The sequence below is a fragment of the Chiroxiphia lanceolata genome, chromosome 5 (genome assembly GCF_009829145.1).
Source record: "Chiroxiphia lanceolata isolate bChiLan1 chromosome 5, bChiLan1.pri, whole genome shotgun sequence".
Taxonomy (NCBI): domain Eukaryota; kingdom Metazoa; phylum Chordata; class Aves; order Passeriformes; family Pipridae; genus Chiroxiphia; species Chiroxiphia lanceolata.
Window position 1 is genome coordinate 37,226,994 of NC_045641.1, and position 23,790 is coordinate 37,250,783.

General features: G+C 37.0%; 1 protein-coding gene across 2 annotated transcripts in view; it reads left to right on the forward strand.

Annotated features, from left to right (window-relative positions):
- Positions 1–23,790, forward strand: part of TRHDE (thyrotropin releasing hormone degrading enzyme) — a 208,332-nt gene that overhangs the window by 175,212 nt on the left and 9,330 nt on the right. For both annotated transcript variants that reach the window (XM_032688741.1, XM_032688742.1), the window contains 5 exons: positions 2,831–2,978; positions 5,197–5,294; positions 5,791–5,898; positions 18,905–19,072; positions 19,606–19,746. In XM_032688741.1, the coding sequence (XP_032544632.1) occupies positions 2,831–2,978; positions 5,197–5,294; positions 5,791–5,898; positions 18,905–19,072; positions 19,606–19,746 (663 nt within the window). The remainder of the gene's footprint in view (positions 1–2,830; positions 2,979–5,196; positions 5,295–5,790; positions 5,899–18,904; positions 19,073–19,605; positions 19,747–23,790) is intronic.

Here is a 23,790-nt window from a genome sequence, read left to right on the forward strand (position 1 = left end):
TGGAATAAGAAGTTCATAAACGTGGCTTAGTGGCTGAGGGTAAAAGAATAGGGCTGTCTTGGTTTTCTGTAGGCATCTGTACAATAAAGGGCGTTACACCAAAGTAAAGTTCCTGAAGCACTTTTGTTTTCTCCAGTGCTCCTGTCTTAACTGCCGCTGTAAGAAGATTTTAGATTTGCCTCTGCTCAAGTTCCCTCAGAGGTCCAGCCTAGCATCTGTACTGCCCAGCTTGTGCTGACAGAGAGTTTAACATTGACTGTACCAGCCATAACCACTTTTCCTCAAAATCATGGTCTGAAGTGACGAATTTGTTGTCATTTGTATAATAATGTCATCCCCAAACCCCTCCCCTCGTCCCCATCCCTTCTCTTGGGACTGGTTTGTTGATGTGTGTGTAGCGGTGTGATTTTCATGATACTGTGCGTAAGCTCTTCAAGGGTCATTTCCATAAAGAGAAGGAGGGTCAGGAGTAAACAGAAGAAAACTCAGACTTTGCCTTGATCTGTTTTTGTAAGTTGCACTCTACTCTTAGGGGGAAACAATAGGAAAAGTGGGGGGTCAGGGGGTGAGACAGGCAGAATTGAATGGGCTGATAAATTTGGAAGTTAGAAGCAGTGAGTGATGAGAGTAACAGCTTCTGTTATGAACAGGATGAGTACCATCAGCCAAGAATCACGATTTTGAAACTCATTAGGAACCTCTGAAGAACTCAGGATAAGAGATCGATTTCTCTGAGTTCACTTCTTGTGTGTCTTTATGGAGAAGTTAAACTTAAAAAGAAATAATCTGTTTTTCAGTGGTGATTTTCCTTTTGCGGTTAGTATTGATAGATTTCATTTCAGAACATGAACATAAATGTCCATTAGTGCAGCTGTAATAAGCATTAATCTGTTTATTCCTTAAGCAGCACGTTTCCTAGAGCTATTCCTCTTGTTTCTTACTCTACACTTTCTCATGTCAATCAAATTATCAGTAAAAATAATCACAAATCCCATTAGGAACTGATTATATATATACCAACTTCAAGCTAGTTTACCTCTTTGCTATCATTTTCTCCAAGATTTTTAACTGCAGTCAGTCCAGCGTGCTTGTCTCCGTTAATTATGTTTACAAATCTCTACAAAGTATTATGACCTAGAACTCATCTTACTGATATTCTGTTGCTTCAGAAATAAGAGAGACCTATAAAATGGAGTAACCTGTCTTCAGATGTAATGAACTTTGTCCACCACCTACTCTAAAAGCTCCACCACTGTCATTTCATATCTACTCAGTTCCTCAGTTGACACAGTGACCTCCCCAAGTGATCTTGTTTTTCTTGCTTGAGTATGTGCTGTAACAGGAGTTGAAAACAGAGCTGACAAAATGTGGACAAAGATGACATGAAACAGACTGGAGGGTGGGTCATCATAATGACATGGGATAGATACTTTTGAAAACTGTCACATGAACTCCTTTGCTGAGAGCATGAAGGGAACAAAGTGTAATTGTTCCAATAGAGAGTGTGAAAAACAAAGGCCTGCAAGATGTAGTGCATGTTGCAAGAAAATAATCTAGTTCAAATATTTCAGCAAGGTAGTTTTTATATACAATTACAACTGAGATAATTTATATTAACTCGTATGTATGGGTCAATTTCTGAAATAATGTGTGTAGCTTTGTTTGCTGTAAGCATGCATTTCTTCCCCAGACATTGATGGAAATTAAAGGAATATTTGCAACCAAGGAGAAAAACTAGTCTGTGAAGCTATATAATAGTTTAGCCTATGTTATATTGAAGTTTCTGGAATCCACCTTGCTGATTTTAAGTGTTTAATGAAAACAGAATCATTATCTCCTCTCTAAGCAGATAGATGACTCCTGTTGGATTTAAACACATGCATAAGGCGAAGAGTAGACCACGTGTTTCTGGAAAGTTCACACCTACAGGGTTGTACTTTGTTTTTGCAATCTGGATAGTTAAGAAAAAATGCTGTTCTGAAAAAGAAAATGAGAGCAAAACCTAAAGCTTGATGTTTTCTGTACTTGGTTTTTAAAAGTAGCTTTCAAATGCTTGTGTCTGTACTGCATTTTACTTGCAATGCTATTAATTAAACCTTCCTGACTCCCTCCTAAACTCTTTCCCTTTCAGGGAGAGGTCTTTTATGACTAAAATAATGGGACAGAATTCTAGCTAGCTGGTTTATAAACATCTGGAAAAAACATAGTTTTTTCCACAAATTGTGGAAAGTGCTGAAACATCCTTAACCACACTGATGCCACTGGATAAATCATTCCAAAGTGACTGAAGGTGGTAGAAGACAAGGCAGCTCTAAAGGAGAAAGAAATGAGTCAGGAGAATAACTAAAACTAAAGCTGCTTCTTCACCACTAGTTCTTTCCAGTTGTCCATAGCCAGTAAAAATGTTCTCTGAAGCAAAATGCCTTGGGTTGTTGATTTTATGCAGACAACTTTCTATCTTACAAATCAGAAAAACAACACCTTCTGTTTGTTTTGATTTGTTGTTTGTTTTTTTTTTTTTTCTTGAAGTTAGTTACTTTTTGTTCATGTCTCTTATAGCCACAAGTATCCCTACAAGGTAGGGATAGCATGTCTAGTTTTCTTTCATGTGTGTTCATGCCTTGCTTCATCAATTCAATACGCTTGCATGTGTTGGGAGAGACTGCAAGTTGCTGATTTTTATAAGGTTGACTTTTATATCATTGAAGTGTGATGAGTTTATCATGTTTTTATGCATTTTAATTTCATTTGGGGAAAAAAAAAAAGTAATTTTTACCTCATTGTGTATCTTCTGAAAACCAATTTAATACTAACTTCTTTTATTGTGCAGAGCTGGTTATTTGCCTCAGAATATTCCTTTGGAGATTATCAGATACCTTTCAGAGGAAAAAGATTTTCTACCTTGGCACGCTGCCAGCCGAGCTCTTTATCCTCTAGATAAATTGCTGGATCGCACAGAAAACTACAACATCTTCAATGTAAGATATACAGTCTTCCTCTCTTTCTTCCTCTAGTTATTCCTTTCTTTCTTCCCCTCCCTCTCTTTGTCAGTCTGTTCTTCCTTACTTTTTTAACTTTTCTTCCTTTCTTCTCTTACTCTCTCCTTTTATTGCCAAGACTTGAACTGTTCCCCATTCAGATACTGTAAATGACCTAGGGATATTAACTTTCTTCCTAATTATTCTTTATTTAAACATAGCAATTATCAAGCTTTGGTGCATTTGCATTTGAACAGTGATGACTGTTGTTTGAGGCACCTATGATTAGTAGAGGGAAAGGTAATTATCCCTCTTGTAAAATGTTATGACAAAGTATTTCTCTTAAAAAAGCCAAAGTATTCTATTCCCAGATTTTCTCTTTTGAGGAGTCCCACGGTGATATTTAGGTTGATGCACAGGCTCAGCAACACCAAATGCAGACACAACTGAACAGAACACATGCAACTGAAGCAAAGATTTGTAGGCATTATTTCATCCAAAAATCCATAGTGAATTGAATGCAGTTCCCTTAATTAACAAGAATTAGATCACCATTGAGTCAAAGCCCATTCATAATTGCATCCGAAGGGACATCAGTAACAGTTCACAGTAGATAATTAAGATAGACATGACAAATATTTTAACATGTTATCTGAAATAGTAAAAAAATAACAGCTACACTGAAGCATCGTTTATGAAGTACATGAGATTTGACTGCAGCCAGTAACTATTATGAAGTCTTGGGATATTTATTCGCTGTGAATTTTATGTAGTCTACATATTTTCAATGGTCAACATACGGTAACTTTATGTAATGTTGTAAAGACTTCAAATGGAGGAACTTTTTAAAGCCTGAAATGCTTAAGGATGCTTCTTGTTAAATATATATTTGTTTGTGTGTGTGTGTGACCGTACACACCATGCTCAGAGAGCAGGAAGTTAGAAGTAGCTGGATTTATGTATGTATGTAGAAGTACATACATATATATGAGAGAATCACAGAATATGTTGAGTTGGAAGAGACCCACAAGGATCATCAAGTACACACACACACACACACACACACATATACACATATGCACCCGATGACATGGAAAATTATTTTTGTAGAACATATGCTACAGATTAATAAGAATACATGGAAATTTTTATGAACCTACAGTGTAGGTCTACATGCAAACCAGAGCCATAATGTAAAATGATGTTGAAATGATATGCATATTTAGTCTGTTGTTAACTGCACAGAAAAATTCTTAGGAACCCGTTTCACTTTTAAACTTGGTTGTGTAAAGAAAACACAATTTTAATAAATAAAACCAGTAAAATTCACAGCTAGGTTATGTTTTATCACTGCAGATAGGAGTTTTGAAAGCAGAGGTGATAGCAGGAAAAATAAAAAGTCTTTTTAGTCACATAATAACGTATCTGCTAGAAAAAGCTGCACTATGAATTTTCTTATGTGTTGTCATCTATACATGCCTATGCATCTACAATGATAAAATAGATGCTCTCATATGCAGTTCTGTATATCTCAGTTCTCTTTTTCAAATTGTTGAATTCCACTGGCAAAAGATTATGCTGAATACAATGGCAGTGGTTTTCTTTAAAACTGGTCAGAATACATAAGTATGTCTCTTGCGTAAAAAGTAGAATTCACTAAAATAGATCTTGGGCTTATTTTGTTCTTTAAGCACACTGGGAACCTAAACTTACAGCATAGTGTCATTAAGTGTACAAAGCTTATTTGCAGCCACATTGTTATGTATTCCAAAGGGAATTGACTGTACCCAGATAATGTTTTTGCTATGGCTATGGCTATTAAAACAATGTTCTTTTAAAAGTGAACATTTAAGATGTAGTCCAGATTGGCCATAGAGTAAAAATTAAGCTATTGACACTCTTGCAATTTTTCAACTGTGTATTGTGACTGCAAAATAGCATGTAATAAACTTTTGAAATTGATGGATTTTTTAGCAATAAATTGTCTTATACTAGGCATCTAATCAAATAGCTGTTCTACAGATTGATTCTTACTCTGGCAGTGAAGGGGGATTATAAGTGGACAAGTTGCTTTGCTAAAAGCAAATCAAAATCTTTGGAGTTGGACATTATTTTTTGAGGGTGAAAGGGTTAAACCTCAATAGTCAGTAGTATTTCAGTTTCAAGTAAAAAACCCCATGATGGTTAACATTAAATATATTTTTCTTTTTCCCCTCAGGAGTATATTTTAAGACAAGTTGCATCAATGTATCTGAAGCTTGGATGGCCAGTGAACAATTTAAACAAATCACTTGTTCAAGCATCCTACCAACATGAGTACTGTTATATTCCTTTTTTTTAATTGTTTATTTGTGGAATATAGTTGAAATAATGCACTCTCCAAAAGTTTAGTGTCATCTTCAGCATGTCATAATCCCCTAGCTCTGTTGCCCTTCTGTTTTTCCTTTCTGGGTTAGAAGGAGAGCAGAAAGATGCTCTGAGATGAATTCTTCTTTCCTAAGTTGGGAGAACATGGTTTCCTAAGCCCTAACTTAATATCTGACTGCACTGGATATTTAAGAACTTGAACTGAAGTGACCATGGAGGTTAGGAAAAGTGCCTAAGTGTAAATGGGGGCTGGTTTTGGTCCACAACCTTTCTTTAATTGTTGCAGCAGCTGAAGGCATAAAGTTGAAACTGAGATTTGTAAAGCAGATTATCTTTGATATGTTGCCCGACTGCCAGTTGCTGTCACTGTTATAAGAAATAGCTTTTTGTAAACATTCAAACACATTTGTTAATGCAACTTTATTGCTTTCTTTAATTTGGACAGAGAGTTGCGTCGAGAAGTCATCATGTTGGCCTGCAGCTTTGGTAACAAACACTGTCACCAGCAGGCTGCAACATTAATCTCGGATTGGATTTCTAGCAACAGGAACCGGTAAGTGGAACTGAAAGGTGTATCTTACATTTCTCCTACTGAGAGGCAATGCAGCTGGCATGCTCTTCCTCTCCTGCCTGCCCCTGTCTGTAGTGCCCTGTTTTGCAGAATGGTACGGGAGGAAGCAGAGGTTGCTGGCTGTCATTTAAAAATGTCTGTGGGGTTTCAGAACGAATTATTTGACTTTGCATGTACGAGTGGGTGGAGGGAACACCCACATAGCCTCTGCTCACTCCTGATAAATTATTGTCAGATAATTCTACGCTAGAAGGTCAGAAGATGGGTTTTAAGGAGAGATTTAAAGAGAGAAAGATGAGTAACAGCGCATTAGCAGACAAACATGAAACCTATGTCAGGGCAAGAGAAGAGAAGGTGCTAAGTTATTAAAGAAGTGAGAGAGGTTAGAGGCAGAAGGACTGAGAAGGAAGGAAGGAGATGTAACAATGTGTATGAAGGAAACGTTGTGTAGTATTTAAGGATGAAGGCTTGGAAATTAATGTGATTCAGGAATACATGGAGAAGCTCGTGTAAGGTTTCAGAGAGCAGATAATATGATAGGTGATGCCTTGAGCGTTAGCAGCACTGTAGTGGTTTGACAACTAATATGTAAGACTGTCCAGGCACAGGTTTATTCAGCTGAGGCAAGACAACATGGGCCATGGATAGTGTATGAAGGTTATTTTTTAAAGGCAAGCATCTAAGAAATGTTAAATTACTGAAAATACAAATATTTAGGTATGTAGTCATCTATGGACAATGAGATAAGTGCAAAGTATAGGTTAAGATCACAACTTCTTGAGAAAGAATAATGAATTTTCTGATTATGTGGAATGTGGGTGTGGAAGTATTTGCACTGTATCCATTTTTACATTGCATGATACTTTGTTTTAAAGGAGAATATTTTACTTTCAAATAAGAAAAGAAAGATAAAAAAAAAGGTCTCTCATTGTTAGTCCCAGTCTTGTATTAGCTCTGCAAAAGGATCAGATCTCTATAGCCGTATAAGCATGCAGGATTTTTTAAAGACATCTTGGGCTAATCGGGTGTTTGTTTGCAATTAAAATATCTCTATCTGTCTTTGTAATCTTTAAAAATCCTTCAGAGGCATACCCAGTTACATAAGTATCTGAGTGACTTTTAAAACCAGCCATGAATTGAGCATGAAGGGAAATTGCATTCCTATAAGGCTTTGAAACTTCTGGGAAAAAAGTGAACTTGAAACTATGACTATGTACCTTTAAGTAAGATGTGTGTGAGGGGAAGGATTTTCTTGTGTGTGGTGATACCAGATATATTTACTAAGAAATATATACCCAAGGGTTTTATATGAATCCTTAGCAGCAGCAGCAACAATCAGTATGAAGCTATTCAAAGAGGCAATTAAAGAGAAAGAATCATTGGAAACAGTCTGCAAAAGTAATTTACTTAGATATTCATTTGCAAAATTAGTTAATCAGACCTAGCATTACCTATTAGCATGCACATCAATCAATTATTCAGTGTTAAAAAGCTGTCACCCTGCAAAGCTACCTACCCTGGTCTTCATCATTTCCAATAGGATTGAGAAAGGAGGCATCAGAAAAAAACCCGAACAACAAAACACAAGCTTATGGCTTTACTAGCAACAGCAAGACAGGAAAGGAATAAATTTAAGGAGCTATCTGAAGATTCATCTTAGCCTTTCAATGGGGCCTTTCTTGGTAGCAGAAGATTGTGGTTGCCAGCATATGACGAGTATTATGATAAAAGCATCACAGCAGTGCAGAGAAGGAGAATAGCTACTAAGTTAAAACAATGTGTTTCTCTAAAAGAACTGCAGAGTTTTGAAAAATAGCTGCAACAAGTAGTGTAATTACACAATAGAGATTGACAGTGAACTGATAAATGGGGGCACAACTTGCAAAGAAGAGATGTGATTTTATTTTTTTTTAAGATTGCAGGATTTGTTCAGTCCCCCACTCCAGAATTTACCAGTTGCTAGTCTCCGAGCATTCTTACATCCTGACTGTTACTAATATACGAGCAAGACTCTTTTCCTATCCGCTTACATTGAAATAACATTACAAAGACTACTAGTAATAGCAGCTCAGGAGACATAAAATCAGCTTGTGTTTCACAGTAACAACATTTGTAGGGGTTTGTCAATTTTCTCTCAGGAACATTCAGATCCCTGCTGAATCAGAGGTACCTCATAGTGCCTTTGCTCAGTTTAAACCAATTTAGGCTGAAACCTGAAAGTAAAGCAATCGCTGTTTTCCCTGCTTTTCTACCAAGAAAATGATGGTGATTCTACGATTGGAATTTAATTAGCATGGTGTCTGAGTCATGCTTCTGCCTCTTACAGCATTTCAGAGACAAAAACTATCTCAAGTGCAAAGGGCAAGCAGATAAGTACAAGATACATGCAGAAAGCACATCCAACAGGTGCCATTTTGTATTCTTTCTCATTGATCAAGTGTTTTGCTCAGTTTGATGGCCTTAACAGCTGTTTGTGAATTTGCTGCAAACAGCCACCTCAGAACCTGTAGGAATCCCTCAGAGCTTGTTTCCTCACAAGGAAGGGGAAATTCATGATGCTCATCTTTCTACAGACTTCTCTGACAACTGGTGAGAAAAGTTGGTGACAAGTACAGAAACTATATGTAACTTTACCTGTTCCCCTCCACATCAGCAATGACTCTGTAAGTTCTTGTTTTTGCCCTTCCCTTTTCTGAAACAGAATCAAGTGATTGACTGATGTATTGCAGAAACCCTAGTCTTGCATAGCCAGAGCACAAAAAAAAGTGTTCCAAAGAGATCAGAGATATTTCAATATACAGATATAGTTTGAGTTTGACTATGAGAATAAAAATAAAGGCTAATTTGCAACTTTTCCACCCATCCCCTCCCAGAAACCTTATTCCGGAAGATCAGATGTTTCATACAATGTGCTAATTCACAAGCAGTGCATGTTGGACGGAACACAAATTCTTCAAAGCAGTAGAGACTATGGAATTAGGCTTGTGTTCCAAGATTTTAATCAATAGAAAATTAGGGTAATATTAAATTAAAATGTGGTATTAAATACCACATAAATGCACAGGCGGTAAATCATGTAAAGAAGGTTTTTGATTCCCTGGCAGTTATTGCAGTTAGTTCAAATAAGTATAACACAGAGTATACAATTAATAGTACTGAAGAAATGCTGAAGTTCATAACTTTTTTTGGCCACATATTTAATCGATGACTTTTTAGAAGTTCTTTTGAAATGTTTTTTCTGTTCTACTTGTAGCATTTAATTATGAATAAAGTGTCAGGTAGTAAATCTAACTATTTTACCAGCATATGCCTACAGTTGCTGTGGTTTTTAGTTGCTGTAGGTCCAGAAACTAATTACCATCTACTCTTCACTGTAAGGAAGTGAAATAATCACAATAATCAAATAGTGTTTATATTTCATAATATGTTCTTTACAGTGCAAATAATTTTCCACTGTTCACCAAGTAAAATAATGGTAATTCATAGCACAAAGCAAGAGGTCCTCTTTGTGTTTCCAGCACTATTTGAAAAAGCCATTAGATTTCCAACTATGGCACTGCAGATTTTCTAATGGAATTACTGAAAAAAACAACTTACATGTGATCTGCAACATTAGCCTCTATGCATGAAAGTCAGAGGCGCTGAAGATTTGAATTTCCAAAGTGACTTAGGTGTTGCAGTGCTTCATTTTTTGATGCCTGGCTCACAGGGCAGAATCAGATGCTTGGAATTATGCTTCCTAAAAGGGGATTTGGGAACCTCTAAAAATGAAGTTGGTGGCAGCCACCATTGAAGAGCCTCTCAGCACGAGATTGTGAAGCACAAAGGTCCCTCTTAGGGTCCAACACTACAGGTAGAATGATACTTTTATCAAATTAATGGCAATCTCTCTCTGAGTATGGGGTCCTTCCAAAAGATGCCTTTCAAAATTGTCACTAAAGCAGGAAAAGGACTACTTATTTTCAAACACAGCTGGTAGAGAAGCTGCTCTTCAACCCTGCTTTAAACAGTAGTACTGAGATTCCAACAGTTTACTGTGCTTCAGTTTAGTACCTTAGCCCTATATCTGCCACATGCAGAAGGCAAGCCTGATGACCTGTCTATGAGGTGTTTGGGACAGTTTTAAGATGCTACAACACACTTTCCTCCTCTAGTTGAAGTTCTGCCTCCAGCATTTATTTCATTAGCAAGAGAAAGAATACAGCTCTCCAGTCTAAAGATGAGAGTGTTCATATGAGGGAGGGAGGCTTTAGCACCTGAAATAGCAGAACTCCTTAGTATGCAAAGGGCTTTAGGTGGTATTGCTCACTATCACTTTTTCAGGGCAAAACACAACATAAAAACAGGGAACATAACTGAAACAGAAATTTGACTCTACAAGGAGGAAACCAAACACATAGCATCAGAGCTAGAAGAGGCTAAAGAGACATCTGGTTTTACTGGTTTAGGAATTGATATATTTTATTCCTTGCAATTGTTAAAAAAGAAGCTATTATTTCTTTCCACTGAAAATCTAGATTAGACCTCAAGGTATGTCTTACAGTGATTCATTTAATCAATTAATTGGAGTAATTTTATTTTTTTCAAATGTCTAATGGGTCCGGCACATTTTGATTGAAAGTTGGTATTTACTTCTGACTTGTTAGTTAAACTTAAGGCAAACATTTTCACTCTCTTAAATTGGGATATATGCTGCTTCTGTAATGGAGCAATGGAAACCCTTGAAACTTTCATGTTGTCCAGAAAATGCAAACAGAGTAGAAAACGTATAACCACGTTGAAATTTCCTTTGTAGTTTGAGAATGTAGTTTGGTATTCAGCGAACAACAGAATGCTGTACAAGAGAAGCTACTGTTGGCTGAAAATTAAGATGTTTGCTTCTATCTTCATTTAACCAAGCTCATCCCTGTGAAGCTTTCATGTGTGAAGAAATACATTATTCACACTCCTTAGATATAACAGCATTGTGGTTCAGCCTAAAAAATTAACAGAATTACCATTCAATGCCTGCCTGAGCTTAATAATCAGCCTTGTTAACCCCTTTAACCTTCACTGCATCTATTCTGACAGAAAAATATGTTTCTAAGAGGATTAGCACTTTCAGACTTCCTGCCTTGGCTAGGCTGAGTAAATGTGTATTTCTGAGGTTAAAGAAAAAAACGTGTGGAGAGCTGTAATCGGTGAACTCCTGACAAAAGATAACATAACAGAATGTAACATGCAAATGCACACTATGATGACTCGAAGAATAACCTATCCATAGACATGAGCATGTTTTTGCAAACATCTCTGTGGGTGCAGGCATGAGTATCTTCCAGTTACTGTTACCATCCATCAGCTACAGGTTGCCACTTACATGTTTCAGCTGGCAAAGTCGACTGTGGATGTACGCTTGCTTGAGGCAAAGTTAAACAGGATGATGTAAACATGTGAGTATGTGAGAGAACTACTTTGAACTGAGACAGCTGATTTTGCCTTCAGCAGAAAAAGGAGTACTTGTATTTTGATTCTATTAGTAGAGCTGTGGTAATGCTATTCTTCTGCTAACATGTAACAGTGAGATGGGAGTATTATATCAGACACAGTTATGTGGCAATGTAAGATGTTACTGGAGCTGTGGGAAGGCCCCAGCTAGTTATAGCCTCTTCAGTTTGCTCTTATTTTCATCTTTAGAAATTTAACCATTGCTATTTATTGGTTGCTGTCTTTTAAATGGAAACAAAATACCTTAACTAATTACCTCAATACCCCTAGAAAACTTAGAGTAAATGCATTTGGTTGATCTTGGCTTCATATAACTTTGAAGTGATTGTAGCTTTAATGCAGTTTTTACTATTTCTACTATTAATCTTCCATCACAAGCACTCTGATCAGGTTTCATGAAGTTTGCAGTGGACTGCAGGCTGCTGCACTGAATAAGACTAAAGTCAGCATCGATTCTGTAGCCCATGGGTTAATGAAGTTTGCATTTGTCTGTCTTCATGCATGAAGAGAAGTAGAGACTGACGGACAATCCTGAATGCAAATACAGATATTTTAAATCTGTGCTGGTCTCTAGTTATCCAGATTGTTCTGAGAAGTCTTGGGGTGCTGAGGTAGGGCCAGAGATCGCTGAAAAGAGAATAAACCATGAATTTTCCTGTTTGGTCTGTGGGTTTAAAGTCAGAACACATCTTTATGTCATTTTAAAGGGTATTAATGTGAATTCTGTTTTCCATGACAAAGATTTGTACATTGCTGTGATGGTTAGGAACACTAATCAATTCTTCATCAGTCTTAAGAAAGGTGTAAGTAATGAAGTAAGATGTCTTCCATCATGTAATTTGAAAGATAGAGATAACCAACGAGCCTAATTTGCAAGTCCTGAACCTCCCTACTTGTTCATTCAGGTTTTGTGTTTCCTCTACAGAATAATGGATTCATGTCCATCCACTGGCCTGAATTGGCAGTGTGCTTACTTGGTGGCACCTTTAAATACTCAGTGGCAATGCCACTAGAAAAACAGTTGTAGAAGTGTATAGGAAACTGTAACATGTCTATAAATGAAACTCTCCATAGATCTGAGGGAGTAGTAGATAACAAATTACTAGTCATTAGTTGATGTAATTTCAATGAAGTCTGGCTTAGGTGATAGAAAATCAAGTGTTTTTCCAAACGAGTGTTTTCCTCCTCCCTTATTTCTCTAATTACTGGAGATAGCTAATTTTATTGCTGCGCTTCATGGACACAGTAGTGCTACAGTCTTGCAACAATTTGTAAATGTACTTAAGTTTAACCACCTACCTAAGTATTTGTGAGAACATGACCAACAGGTTAATTATTTTTGTCAGTTTTTTGGAAGGCACTAGGTTTTTTCAAGGGCTTGATGCCCACCAACTATTTTTGGAAATCATTAGCAGCAAACAGGAAAAAATGAGAGTTATTTTAATTTTTTTCACACATGCGTGCCTGATAAATGTAAAACAATAAAATGAATCCCTTCTTCTGCCTTCTCAACCCCTAGAAGTTTTAATTACTGAAAAAAATTCAGGCATAGCTATTCATGCATTTGGAAATGTTACTGGAGCTTTGCCAGCTAATGTGAGCCAATGTTGCTGAAGTGATTTAATAATTAATAGATTGTTACAACATTTGAGCAGAATCTTGCACTTAAGTCAATAAAACTGTTTAAGGAGGAAGAAAACACTGTTGAGTGAACAAGTTAATCAAGAACTTAGTGCTCTGAAAGACCATTTGGGGTATATGTCTAAATAGGAAGAGGACATCATCTCTCAAAAGGCAAAACTGGGCTTTATGGGGCAACTAGTTCAGGTAGTGTTTCTACTTTCTGACTTCCGTGTGTCATCACAATAAAATGAGCCTGTATGTAGTGATTATGTATTAGCAGTAATTAATTTGCAATCCCTGGAATTTAGATAGATTAGTCTCCAATCTTTTGGGAATGATCTCTCCACAACTTTGCAAATCACTTGATTAGAAGGGACTGTATTTTTATTGCAAAAACTGTCCAGAATGGATAAAACAAGGCATATTTACTCAGAGATTAGTCTCACAAAGAAGTGCTTAACTCATCACTCAGTCATTAAAATCAGCGTTGGAGAGCTTGAGTGTGCTAGTTGCACGTTCACTTATGGGATATCTGTGATAGGAACAGAAAGGAGCAATAGAAGTAACCATCACTTGAGGGATGATGTATTCTCTGCCTGCCTCTGTCAGACCTATATGATACCTGAAGCTTTGAAGCATGTGACAGGGACCATGCATAGCTTTGCCCCAGACACCCTCAGTAGCCTCATCCTCAGTTATGTCCCCCAAATTCAATGTGTGACAGGCACCTGAATGTCAAGCCCATCACAGCTCTGTGCCTCAATTTTCAAGAGGAAATTCTACCCTTTCTTTTTAGACTGGGTATGTACTGTGGCAGAGGATCATCCCATCTCTCTGCACGGTGGTGCCAGCAGCATGACTCCTGGAGTTTGTAATAGAGAATGAGGGTATAAGATTTGGGACTGATGTGTTAAAAAATAAACTTTGTGTGGTGCTCTTCCTTATAATAGAATCTGTATTAAAGATCTGCCAACAAAGTACTAATACTTTGTTGTTATTTCTTATCTGAGCCTCGTAACCTATTAAACAAGACTATAAATATAGTCATCAAGAAAAATAAACTTAAGTTAAATGTTAAATTGTTGCAAAAATAATGTTTCTGATTAATTGTCTTTGTCAAATACTACCGTAAATGATGTTGAAATTTGTTACTTAATCAAAGAACTGTCTAAACTGTGTGCATTTACATTTTAAAAAATTAGAACGCAATTTGCCCGGAAGATAAACAATTATGGTCCAATTTTATAAGTGTATCTTCAATTGTTAGAACATACTTTAAATAGGAGCAAGTATGTACCAATTAATTATAACTTAGAAGATTATTCTTAGCTCACTGTAGAGCTGTATAATTCAATCCTGAAAAAAAAAAAGCCTGTAAAGTCACAGCACGATTTTAATTAATTTTTTCTAACTGTTTAATTTTTAACTTTTTTCCCAAAGTGTTTAATTTTTAAACAAGCTCTGCTAGCTACATATTTCATTCTCACCATCATATCTCTTAAGTAAGAAAAATAAAGTTAAATAAATTGGATCAGTATTCAAATAAAAGCCATTTAAAGTGATGCTCTCAGGCATTTATTTTTATTCTTCTGAAGTATTCATCAATCATATTAGCTCTTTAAAAAAGAGACTGGCCTTGAAGGCCCAGACAAAGTTTAATATAACAAGGGGAACTGCAATTTTAGAACAACATTTTACATGAAGTTATAATACTAAAAAATCTGTAGACTGGGGAGATTTCAGATATTTAGATAATGATGAAATAGACTCCTATAATGACTGGAAGAGATAGAAAGCAAAAATCCCCACAAATTGAGAAAATGGAATTTGAGGACTCTCTTTTGGGGCAATGAGAAATTGCTTTGGGGATATTCTTATTTTCATAAACAATTTTCATTTTCACAAGAAGAATCCCCTGTCTACAGTCCTGATTACAAGCCTCTCACCAGAGTAGTTTGTCGTGTTTTGTCACTGTACATTTTGTGGTTTCTGAAGGTAAGCCTTCTAAAATCAGTATTTGTTTTGATGTCTTGGTTTGTAGGGGGCTGATTTTTTTTGCGTCGCCCTAATGACATAGCTTATAGATAGAGACCTAAAACCTTCCCTGGAGCAATTGATTGGATGATATTGAGTAGATCTGCTGCAGCACTGCCCGTATGCTATTACCGATTTCGCGGCAGTAGAGTTTTCTTAGCAAGGATCATGGTGACATCTAGACTGTGGTCATGGGGTCAGTGCCATCACTCATTCTAAGTCCTCCTTCCTTTCCAGAAATGCAAATGATCCTTTGCTTACTGACTGCACTGTTGTTAAAATTGCTGGTGATGGCCCTTGAATTTACATGTATTACTGTAAATTTGAAAAATATAAACCTCACAAGTGAGGAATGCTGACCATTCTGGGGTTAGACATCCACTTCTACATACCTCTGCTGCTGTGACTGTACTTGGCAAACACAGAGTGACAGTCCTTCCAGCCTAGAGTTCCTACCTGAATTAATGGGACAATTAACCAAAAAAGTATTCTTTTCCAGGTGCTTTATAGTTCCTTAGAGTACCTGTTGGCTGAATTGCATCTCTTACAGTAAACCAAAGATAATATTTCTGCTATCAAATCTCAGAAAGAACTACATGTGCTTCTAAAAAGATGATTTAGTGTTTGTGTCAAGATATTAAGTTCTTTCTTCATTGAAATAAGGCTTGACTGGGTTCAGTTGTTCTTCATATTCAGCTATCAAATGACAAGACAGATTTGGGGCAATGGGTTGTTTGGTTCCCTAGTCAGGATAGCATCCCTTAGTCCTTTTGATTTAGTATATGTTCTTATGGCTGCTGTCAGTGTATTAAATCCCCTATTAAAAAGAAAAAAAAGACATAAGCTAGTAAGAAAATTGTGTTTTAAGAACAAATAACTTAGTGATTAGAAAATCAGGATAACATGACAATATAATTTCATCTTCTAGGCAGTGTATATGTATATGGCTGCGTATTTATGTTACTGTAATTGCTTACCCAAAGTTTTGAGTCTTGCAGGTGTTAGAAAACTTTAAGCCTCATTCTGAGTTAATATAATTCAACACAAAGGCAGCAGCTAAATATCTGCTCCTTTAATGCTGGTATGTCTTGAGTTCTTGTGTTTAAATATGTATTCTTAATTTTATGTAATAGAGTCAGTTATATCTTTTACCTTTGCATGCACTTTTTGAAAGAAAGATTAAATGGGAGAAAAATAAACTGTTGATATTCATTAATGTTTGAAATATCGCTACAAGCACTTAATGATAAGACTTCCAAGTAAGAAGTACAAGTTCCATTACAGTGAAATGGAAATTCAACACTTAGCATACATGGGTAATTCTGTAAATGTCAACTGAACTCCCATTTTACTAATGTTAACTCAGTGTTTTGAAAATCAAAACTCAGTATATGGAAAGGCTGGTTAAAGTGGTAACTTTTTTTCCTTTGCTGCCCATGTATGTTTAAACCCTATTTCTTTTAATGGATCTACTCAACTTTAAGGATTTTCTTATTTCCTTGCTCTTGACATATCACTTCTATAGGAACCACAGAAGCAATTGCACAGACCACACATGAGTAAAATTCTAGTGATCCTGGGTAAATCTGATGAGCATTAGTAACTTTTTTCAGTGCCAGGCTTTTTAGGTCATCTGAACATTGAGAGAAAAAAAAATCTTAGAAGGTAATAGGAAGAATCAAGGGGAAGGAACTGTGGAAACTTAATTTTTTGACATATAGGAATTGTGTGAGCTATGTGGTCATAACCATAGCAATGCTGATTGCCTGTAACAGGCACAAAGCAATTTGATGGTCAGAGAAGAACCGGTAAGACCTCAAACCGTGCCAGGATCTGCACTGTAGTGCCAATCTGCCCTGTGTAGATGAAAGCAGTTCATGGTAGAGATGAGACATTGCACCTCTGATTTTGCTTTAGAAGGCAATATTGCTGGTGTGTCCTGCCCATGGTTAAAAGTTTCATATTCCTAGTAGCTTTAAAATGGATTACATTTCTCTTGTCCATCCTTTCAGTTTTGCTTGGGAGAGTTTACACCTGAATAAATATCTGTGTTTGTATCCATCAAGTGCAAAATACCTCAGTGGTAGTCAAGGCAGCCCTTTGTGGCTCTGTTAGCAAGGAACTCTGCTAAAATTCTCCAGGAAAGCAGCACTATCCTGAGCCATGTCAGCTCAGCAGAAGCAAAATTGATATGACCATCTGCATCTGAACTTGCACGTACACCCTCTGAGCTGATGACTGTGCTTGCCTCAACCTCAAGACCTCTTATCGCTCAGAAAAAGCAGGAGGCATTAGTTCCCCAAAGTTTTTCAGCCCATAGTAGTAGGAGTGCACTTCTTTCCCCCTAGTTTTGCCTCAGTTTAGCTAAATATTCTTTTCATTCTTTTTCTTAAGAATCCATCATAGTTGGTGGGACCAGTTAACCCAGAGAGGAAGCAACAGTTTGTAACCCTTCGCAGTCATCAATATATGGCTTCTTACCTTGCCTGCTTCCTTCTGAAGTACTGAAGAGGAACCAAAACTTTGAAATGCCAAAAAGCCACACTGATTTCATTTTTCAGGGACTCAAACATGGCCAAAGAGATCAGCTTAAGTTTTTAATAAAGGCATTCATCACAGAGTGAAAGAAAGATCTTTTTCCATTTCATTGTTAGAATTTTTTGCTGGAGAATTAAAGATGGGAGTAGAAGAACCTCTTTGTTCTTGACTGGGATTAGCACAGTCTGTGGTATAAGACTTTGGTGAAATCCTCTTGTAATTAAAGTACTGATGTAACCTTTTTTTTCTCCTCTGTTGTATATTCTGATGTCAAGTTTTATAGCAGTCATTTCATTTTTTGTCCCACTGTATTACTACACAGACATTAACAGCAACTGTATGTACTTCTAGATTCTCTAAAGAGGTTTTGCATATGAAGTTCCAGAGGTGGTTCAGCCCAGCCATTATTAACTAGAGAACTGTGTTTTGGTATAATTTTTACCATCAAAAAGGGATCTTTTTTTTTCCTGAAAATCAGAAACTTATTCCTCTGAGAAATGTCTAGCTTTACTTGTAGGAATACCCTTTAGCTCACAGAACTTTCAGCTTCTATGCTTGTATAGGAAACGTAAGCAGGGTAGGATATTGAATGCTCAGCTGAGATCTTTTTAGAAAAAAATGATGCACATGCACATACTGTACTAGGTCTGAATTTGGCTTCAAGAAACTGTCATTTAACTGTGGTCTGAGTTGATATTAATCGAGCAGTATTCACAGTTCACAACCATCCTGTGGCATAGCTGGTTTTGTACTGGTATTAATATGCTGAAAAAAGTGAACAGATCTTTCTATTTTCTTCACTCCTGACAATACCTTGTTTAACTAGCATTGTCACCAAACATCCTTCCTTACTTGTATGCTACTATATGAAGATGGAGCACTTTTCAGCACAAGCAAGGAGGAATTTCTGGCTGATCAGCTCCTGTTCTAAAACAGTATTAAGGACAAGAAGAGCAGATTTGGCATAGAGCCCAGCAAGAGAATGATAAGATCCTGTACTAATTTGGAGAGCTTGTGTTACCTGTAGGTTATGTGGCATGTTATGTGTTGATGAACTAGATGACCATATTTTCTAGTCTCCTGACAACATGACAGCATTATGAAAAGAATGGCAAGCATGTGTTACCATTAAAAAGTCCATTAGGATGGCCTGGAAGATATTGGTGGCAGTAAAGAGATGCAAGTGTAATTTTCAGAAAAAAGATTACTGTTGCACATTAATTTTGAAGTCTCATAAATGTTCCTCCTTAGTTTCCAGTATCAGGAGGCTGATTATTTACCACAATGCTATGACTGATTTCTTTTGTAGAATCCCACTCAATGTGAGAGACATTGTCTACTGTACGGGAGTTTCACTGATGGATGAAGATGTATGGGAGTTCATTTGGATGAAATTTCATTCCACCACAGCAGTGTCTGAGAAGAAAATATTATTAGAAGCCTTAACTTGCAGTGACGACAGAAACTTACTCAACAGGTACAAAAATGTTTTATATCCGAATCTGTTACCAATAATCACTTCAAAATTTATGGATCATCACTTGAGGTTTGGTCTGAATGAAAGAACTTTGCTTTTCAAGCACAGACTTACTATCTGTTTAAACCTTCTTATGCTTTTGCATTAATACATATAAAAATTGATACATATTATACCTTTTCACTTCCAGATTTTCCTATGTTCTTTGGAAATGTTTGAAATCCTGTAATTGCTGATATTTTTTGTTAGCATATCATTTAAGTGTCTTGACCAGTCTGATCTTAGAGATTTCATAAAAATGCATACATAAAACTCCACTTAACTTGTACTGACACCCTTTTACATCAAGATTTTTCTGATTCATAAACACGTCCAGTCTTTGGAACCATAGAAATAAACCATTGAACTCACTTGGAGACTTAAACAAACAATTTGGCAGTGACTTTTTTTTTCTGAGAGTTTTCTGATGTGCTGATATTAGTCTGTGTGTTGGTAAAACTAAGTAGGATTTTTTTTCTTGTTTCCCCCACTAGACTTTTGAATTTGTCTCTCAACTCAGAAGTTGTCCTGGATCAGGATGCAATTGATGTGATAATCCACGTAGCTCGAAATCCACATGGAAGGGATCTTGCTTGGAAATTTTTCAGAGAAAAATGGAAAATATTGAATGCTAGGTAAAGATAAAAGATCTAAATTTATTTTAATTTTCTTACCTTGATATAATTCGCGTGTGTTCATGTAAGTTCCTGAATGTAGTCCATTCTCTTTTAATTCATAAATAGAGATGTCTCTAAATATGAAATACATACATATAGGTCATAAATGCATTTATTTGTGGATTATCACACACATGCATAGAGACATTTGTCTCTTAGCAATCATCTGTATATATATTGCTTTACTGTGTCTGCGCTTATGATTATGAATTCTACCTATATGTCAAGTGCTGCAGTTCTACTTTTATAGAGATAAAAAGCAGAAGTTCCCAAAGTAGTTTTTCTGATTTTAAGTCTGATAGAAAAAATTATCTTTTTAAGAATGTTATTTCAACTGTGGAAAAAAAACCCCAAACCCTTTTTGAAACATTTCCATTTTCAAAAGGATGCTAATATAGTGTCATCCCTTTTCTTTCCACTCTGTGTTTCAGGTGAGTTTCAAGTAATAAAGGAGCAACATTTGAAATTAAAAATAGATGAAGAGAAAGGAGACAGGGTTGCTCCTTACACCTACTTCTCTTTCTCTTTGAACAAGTGCTACATGCTCATACTCAGAAGCCCAGTCAACATTTTAAAATGCTTTTTGGTGAAGATTTTTATATTAATTCAATGAATGACTAATTTCTTTAGTTCTTTAGGGACAACCTGAGGGCTTGAAAGGCTACACAACAGCTCATCTGATACTGACAGATTAGAAGGGACCACAACTTGAATGAAGCTTGGGTTCTTAAAGGCAGGTGTCCAAGAATTTCAGATATTCCACACCAGGCCACTCCTGTGGTGTTGGCAGGAAAGGTATTGGAGATATGTTCCATTCTGGACTTGTGAGGAGCCAACTATTGTACCACAGAATATTTGAAATGGTATATTTAAGATGCTGTATTTAAGGAACTAAATCCCAGTGCCTGATGAATACAGGTACAAAGTTTCTAGAGGTTTCACAGCATCAAGAGTCAAGGAAACTCAGATGCTGAGCAACTTTCCTAAAAGTTCAGAAAGTTGTTCATGCCGGTTTGGATAATATTTTATAGTATAGTGGTATTTTAGAAGGAATTCAGCTGGGAAAATAGGTTTGAGCTGGAATTGGTTTTGGAAGTTTATATTGCAGGAGCATACTTTTTGACAGCCATTTCCAAAAAGCTTTAAGAGTGCTGAAGAGTTTAAAAATTAAGAATTCTCTGCTCCTGGTGTGATTATTCCAGGAATTGGACTTCTATATGAAAACTGAATGGCAGACACATTACTATTACGCAACCCAATGCAGATGCCACATAATTGTTCAGGTTCCTCCGGGGATTTATACAGAGTTTGGGCATAAAGCTATCACAATCTGTATTGTTGTAAACACATATGCAGTAGTCGTGTTTTGCCTTAGCAAGCCCGTTCATCTGACAACATAGCTAACACCTGTGATTTTAGATGTGGACAAGGTTAAGCAGTGTAGACAAGTAGAAAATATTTAGAAAACTCTGCCACATGCCAAATCTTTTTTGTGTTTCAATTTTAAATAGCTTAACTTCACCTAGAATTTGAATTGTATTTATTTAGCTTGCGTGGAATGCATCACTGTGTAATCTGAATTCTTAACAATCAGCAAGATCTCATGGAAAGCCTGTTATTGTCCTTTTTTTTAATGAGAAAATAACAGTCTGTTTCTTTGCCCAACACTGTCTTTGTGTTGTCTTCATTCAGTTTGATCTCCAAACACAAGTCAGAGCCACCAAGAAGATTGTAGCAGTTGATTTTTCTGAAAGTGACATCCAGTTGAGTTTCTATTGATCACTGAAAGATTCAATGCAGTGGAATGAAACAGTTAGTGCAAGCTGTACATATGTGATGTAAATTGAAAATAACATTGTTTTGTAACCACAGATTAGAACCTTTTAAGTGAGACTTTGAGAGGGTGGAATTAGTCTAATACTTTGCCCCTTAATGTTCAGTGAAACAGTGACATGATAGAATACGAGGTCCTACATCTGGGTCATGCAATCCAAGGCCCACCTACAGGTTGGGCAGAGAAGGGATTGAGAACAGCCCTGCAGAGAAAGACTTGGGCATGATGGTTGATGAAAAACTCAACATGATTCGGCAGCGTGTGCTCGCAGCCGAGAAAGCCAATCAAATCCTGGGCTGCATCAAAAGAAACATGGCCAGCAGGTCAAGGGAGGTGGTTCACCCCCTCTACTCTGCTCTTGTGAGACCCCATCTGGAGTACTGCATACAGTTCTGGTGTCCCCAACATAAGAATGAGATGGAACTGTTGGAGCAAGTCCAGAGAAGAGCCACAAAGCCAATAAGAGGGTTGAAGAACCTCACCTGCAAAGACAGACTGAGAGAGTTGGGGCTGTTTAACCTGGAGAAGAGGTTGCATGGAGACCTCATAGCAGCTTTCTGGTGTCTGAAGGGTACCTACAGAAAGTCAGAGAGGGACTCTTTGTCAGGAACTGTACTGATAAGACAAGGAGTAAAGGGTACAAATAGAAAGAGGGGAAATTTAGGTTAGATATTAGGAAGAAATTTTTTACTGTGAGGATGGTTAGACACTGGAACATCTTACCCAGGGAAGTTATGGATAACCCAACCTGGCAGTGTTCAAAGTCAAGTTGAGCAACCTGTTATGGTGAGAGGTGTCCCTGCACGTGGCGGGAGTGGTTGAGACTAGATGATCTTCAAGGTCCATTCCAATCCCTTAATGTTCTACGATTCCATGATTAGGGTTCTGATTTAAGCTCACCACACTAGGACATTTTTAAAGTACATGCTTTGTTGTGGAATTATAGTTCAAAAAGGACACGGACCTCTTGGAGAGAGTGCCACGGATGGCCACAAAGATGATCTAAGGGCTGGAGTATGTCTTCTATGAAGACATGTTGAGAGAGTTGGGAATGTTCAGCCTGGGGAAGAGAAGGCTCTGGGGAGACCTTGTTGCACCTTCCAGTACTTGAAAGGGCCCTACAGGAAAGCTGGAGAAGGACTTTTTAGTGATAGGACAAGGGGTAATATCTTCACACTGAAAGAGGGCAGGTTTAGATTGGATAATATGAAGAAATTCTTTACTGTGAGAGTGGTGAGGTTCTGTTGGATGGGGCTTGGAGCAACCTGGTCTAGTGTAAGGTGTTCCTGCCCATGGCAGGGGAATTGGAACTGGGTGACCTTTAAGGTCTCTTCCAACCCCAACCATTCTATGGTTGAAGTGATTGAAGTATACTCTGTCCCAAGGCATCCTTTTTCTACAATTATAATTTAGTATTTAATCTGATTTAAAATTAAAACACATTGTACGAAAAATTAATTTAATCAGGTCATATCTCAGTGGTATTTTCCATTTAATTTATTATAAAAGGTGTTGATGTTTCAGGTAGTAATATGAAATAGCTGAGGGGGATTGAATTATAATGCTATTGCCTCCTATTTTTAAGCACAGCATGTCAAGGAGTTAGAATTACCACAAAATCTTGTTAACCTTTCATATTTTTATAGTATGCTTGTATTCATGTTGTCCAGAACATACTGATAATGTATAAAGTCTTCAAAATCACCCATGTAATTTATAAAGATGACTTAAAACTTGAGTTACCTAACAAATCTTTAGTAAGAAATCTGTGGGACTAAGACTGCTACAATTTTAAAAAAGAGAATTGAAAATACTATGCTTGAGTTCTTGTGACCTGAGCATGCACTACCTCTTAAAGCATTTTCATCCTGTATGCACGTGTGTCTGTCTGTGAAAATTTAATCCATCAGCTACCTATCGGAATTCCTTCATTCTGAAGTGCTGAATCATTTGTCAGCATTTGAAAATTTGACACTATATGGGAAGGCATTTACATCTTTGCTAAGTAAATGGACTTTGCTGCCTCTCGAGTTTGCACAAGTGCAAAGCCTGTACAGATGTGGAGAACTGGGGTTTTACATCCACAGAAGGAAAGGTGCAGGTGGAGAACCAGTGTCTTCAGAGTGTTTCCAGGGAGTTCAGGCATGTAATGTCCTAGTTCTGTAGTG